Raw genomic sequence first — 4,671 nt, 5'->3', positions numbered from 1 at the left:
AGGTAACTGTAGAATTTCCTGTTACCAATGGTGCAGATCTTGTCTCCGAAGTCCCGAGTGGACGGCTTGTTGCTGTACATATCTCGTTCCACTGATCCTTATAGTCTGGTCAGTACCGTCCCTCGTGTGCGTTCCCCTTCTTCCTTGTTCTAAACGCTTTTTCTGTGAATCAACTTTCCCTGCCACCGTATGCAGGGCTGCTCTGTTTGCCATCTGCACGCCTGTTCGTGTCGCCGTCTCACGGATAGAGAGCGGGTCTTACTTGGAGACGAGCCCGAAAAGGTGTGACGCGCAAGTCGCAACAGACGGGACCGCTGTTCCGGCCCTCGGTTGCTTTGCGACAACAACGGTATGGACGATAATCAAAGCCAAAGATGCCGGGAGACGAACACTCTTCCGCGTTTCTTTCCTGTCCGTTGCCTACTTTTCTTCTCAAGTCTCCAGACATATCTCGGTTCACCACGCTCTGGCATGCACGTGGCACCCTTTGTGTGGCGGAGAACCTTGGGGTAGCCTACCATTATGCTATTTTTGTGCTTGTCTCTTGTGGACCGGCCGCCCATTTAAGCCAAAATCGACTACAGATCTCAGCATCAGGAGTTCCACTCCGAACCTGAATAAATATTATGTCTCCATTCGTCTTGTTTCGTGCCTCCTTCTGACAGGAAAGAGGGTCATTTCCGCGTTCCCCGGGACTTCTTTCTAGACAGCCGAGCCGCCAGTCTCTCTCGGTCCTGTCCCTTTACACTTTCCGTACCGTCCCATGGTCTCCAGAAACGGCATCTCTCTTGATAGACCACGAAAGTAGACAATTTCAACATCGAGGCGATTTTTCGTCCTCCGGCTTCTGCTCGAGAAAGACAAGACGCTGAGGTACTGCCCTGTCCGTCGCCGTGTGTTTGTCCCCAGCCGGGGACAATACCGGAAGACTGGGAAGAAAATTGCCTTTTAAGCCCGTTTTCCTTTCGGTGTCGCGAATTCACATTTTCGGAATCGTCGTCTTCCATCTGCGACGTCGTTCTCGAGAGGAGGAAGCACGACTGCTCCGCGCGTTTCACCTCAAGTGTACGTTGAGCGAGAATGTCTTCTTGCCGTTCGAGACACGTCTCGCACGTTACGAAACGAAACTCGGCAAACTAAAGGTCCAAGATGCCTGGACGAACCTCAGCTCCTCTTCTGACTGCCTCTCTGTCCTCACACGCCCGTCCTGATGGCTTCGGTGTAAACTCACGAGAAAACGCCAGTGGCCGAGTGACGTCATCCGGCGGCCGAGAAGGAGAGCAGAAATATGTTTCTTCCTACCATGTATCAGTGTCGCCGGACGATCGGAGAGCGGAATCATCCCAGAGACATCCAGCGTACCACGAAGGATGGCCGTTCCCTCAGGGAACATCCAGTTCCTCTCGGGACATGGGAGGACGACTTCTCGCGTTTCCGCGGGCTGTCTCCGAGCGGCTGAGAGGCAGGAGCACCGACTCGCTGGGGCAAGCAGCTGGTCAGCAGTTTGACGACCTTGAAGAAGAAGAAGAGTGGTGTTGCTGTTTTCCACCTTTGACCCTGACCGAACGTCTACTTGGGTGGCTCACATGCTTTATAGGCTGCCTCGTCATCTCGTCTCTTGCTCTAGGTAGGGGAGAACGAGGAGGCAAGCACACTGCGAAATGTGGGGAGATCTCACTTTTGTACTTCGCTGAAAGAAAACCATTGACGCGTATTCACCCTCCTTTGTTCTCCATGCTCGGTGAGATATTCGGTTTCCTTCTGGCCCCTCCTACATTGCGTTTGCTCCTTTTAACCACTGCTCTTCTCCGTTATCGCGTCTCTTTTTCTAGAGCGCACTCCTCCTATCTGCCCACGACAATCTCTTCAGCGCCCCCCCCTATGGGCTGCTCCAGTCCTCGCCTTTATCACCTCTTCCGCCCGGTACATCGCATCCGTTTTTGCGATTGAATACATCATTCTGCAAGAATAACAGGAAGGCTAGTTGCTCTGTGTTGCCAGTTAAGGTTATGCTGATAAGCAGAATCTACGAATATCTAATGTGGTGTGGAGGGTTCCTCCATGGGCTTGGCGTTACGACATCGTTCAGAACGTGGAAAGAGCGATGGGGGCACACGCAGCACAAGGATTCCGCGCCCTGTTGTGAGTATCTGTGGATCGTTCCTGGCGAGTGTCGTCGCTGCGGTGACCGAGTTGTCAAAACGAGAGAACTCAATCATACGGGCCACGACCTCGTGCGAGTTCAACTGAGAACACGCCATGCCGGTATACGCCGGCAGTGCTAGTTTGATAAAGAAAAAAGCGCGTCAGATCGACCTAAGCTGGGCACACACTTAGACTGCACGACGTTTGGAGCCGCGCGCCCTGGAGACAGCAGAGCAGGCTCACATGGATTCTGCACATGTAAGGCGTCGACGTGTGAATTGCGTGCCGCCAGCGATGTTGTCGAGAAGGGTATGCTTGCTGGCAATTCGAGGCCCGCACGACTGTTCGCGCGAGTCAAACGTACGGAAGGAAATGCATTATGTGTACGCCGTTCATACTCCTTTTTCTCTCAGGTTCGTTTCAAGATCTAGTACGAGGCAAGAGCACCAAGTTTGCCATCGCGTACACATTGGGGAATTGTGTTGGCCTCTTGGGTACGGCCTTTCTTGTCGGTTTTAGGCGGCAGCTGGAAGGCATGACAGAGAAATCGCGACTTTGGAGTTCCGGCGTCTTCGCTGGCAGTATTATGGGGACCCTGCTTTGCGCGATATTCATGCCGGTTGCACCACTCGTGATTCTCTGTCTAACACTTCAGTGGCTTGCATATATATGGTACTCTCTTAGCTACATACCCTATGGCCGCGAGAGTGTCTTGTGGTGCTTCAGATGGGTGCGTTCATGGCTATAAGTGACAGAGTACTAAACCGCCCGGGTGCCTCTGGTACTGCTTGTACCCTGTGCGAATGAACGGAAGGTGCATTGTCCTTCTCAAAGTCCGTCACAAGCTTTTCCTCAAACCACAGGTAGAATTTGAAAAGACGGGCTCTCGATACAGAGAGACAGTAGATGTCGTGGATATTTGGGGGGGGAGGCGGGCGGGGCAGAAGGATCGACGAGACCCGCGTCACGTGACTCTGTGAGAAGAAAAGACTTTCCAGTTTCCTTGCACGTGATTACTCTATGCAGGATATAGGAAGTTAGAGAGGCGGTGGTTTTTTCGATTTGGAAACAGTGAATGCGGTGATCGTGTAAGGATGGTTAGCAAACTTGAAAGACCTCTGCACGCATAGACACCAGAGGAAATGGTCAAGGCCACAGTGCATTCTCGTCGAGCGCGGCAGGGGTCAGGGCTGCCTGATTTTTGAAGCTGTGTCGCAATGTTCTGTTAAACGATTCCTCAAAATATGCCTCTTTTTCAGAGCCTTGGTGGTACGTAACCCGAAGCTAAGTATTCCGGATAGATGGAGGCCGCTCGCCATCCAAGCGGTGGCTTGCCCCGGTGATGTGCTGCCTTCGTGTTCAACGACTAAATAATAAAAAAACGTTCAAGCAGCGCTTACTTCTACTTGCTTCTTGCCATGTGATGCTCTCGCGCATATTAGGGGGACAGCGGTCAACGTCGAATCCACCCGGGAAGTGAGGGCGTACCCCCGGGAACACTCTGGTACATGCGACTATTATGTGGAAAGGCAAACACGCCTGTCAAATTTACTTGCGCACGTTGTTCTGAAAAGACACACACGAATACAACGGTCGTCCGATGACGGCACCCCTGACGGTCCTACCCTATAGCGTGAGCGCGCTCGTGAAAAAACACGCCACTACCTACGCCGGCATTCTCTAGGCAGTCTCGATCGTAAAGCAGGTTTTTCTCAGGAAAGGCAGGCCTCGGAATACCACATTTATCGCCTGTGAGACACACGCGAACAATCTTTTCTTTCTAAAGGTACAAAGGCCTCACCTCCCACTGGAAATTACTGTTTTGAATCCGATTGACTGACGGCGTCTCGAACGGGGCGCGTGGCGGAGACAATAATTTTGGTCGTCGCCGTTCTACACAAATGCAAAATCGAGCATTGTAGAATGAGGGAGACAAGGCAAACACGATGGACAAACTGCGTATTCTCCGTTAAGACGGTTACAGGTTCCACAGCTGGTGCGCCAAGAACAACCTGACACTTGACTACGCAGTTGATCACTCAAAAGAGGTCAGAAAGGAATACACACTAGCTAGATGCGCACGCTTGTCCCTCACGAGCCTGTCGGTCGCCGGAAAAAATGAGGCTTCCGCCCACGGCGGACTTGTTGAATTCGCCGCCTTGCAACCATTGAAGAAATAGTGTTTGGGGACTATGTGAGAAAGGTGTGCGGCTTCGTAAAGTTCGATTTCTGAAGCTCGTGTCGTACCTCACCTCATCCATCAACACTGCTTGAATTTTTGTGCCTCTCTGCCTACAGTTCGCCCTCCCGAACGCTCATCCTGCGACACCCCGACAAGAAAAAGGCTCGCCTGCCGGCTGACAAGAGTCTGTCGAGTAACACACACTTTTCAAGCACGCCATACGGTTTTGTCTTTCATCTTTCTCCCCTGGCACCGTGTATGCTGCCTTGCCCTTTTCCGGCGTAACCATATCTCGTCTGTAGTGTGGTGCCTGCTGTAGGATTTGTTCGCTTGCCTGCCCTCAA

At 52.2% G+C, this 4,671-nt stretch overlaps 1 protein-coding gene across 1 annotated transcript; it reads left to right on the top strand.

The window, feature by feature from the left end:
• Nucleotides 1-1,149: 1,149 nt before the first annotated feature.
• On the top strand, nucleotides 1,150-2,893 carry NCLIV_021350 (SFT2 domain containing 1, related; the record flags this gene model as incomplete). The annotated part of the gene is made up of 2 exons (XM_003882330.1): nucleotides 1,150-1,627; nucleotides 2,559-2,893. The coding sequence occupies 2 exons, from the start codon at nucleotides 1,150-1,152 to the stop codon at nucleotides 2,891-2,893; spliced, it is 813 nt and encodes a 270-aa protein (XP_003882379.1).
• Nucleotides 2,894-4,671: the final 1,778 nt, after the last annotated feature.

The sequence above is a fragment of the Neospora caninum genome, chromosome VIIa, assembly GCF_000208865.1.
Source record: "Neospora caninum Liverpool complete genome, chromosome VIIa".
In the NCBI taxonomy this organism is placed as follows: Eukaryota; Apicomplexa; class Conoidasida; order Eucoccidiorida; family Sarcocystidae; genus Neospora; species Neospora caninum.
The sequence above is the reverse complement of the archived record's forward strand: the minus strand, read 5'-3'. Positions and strand labels throughout refer to the sequence as shown.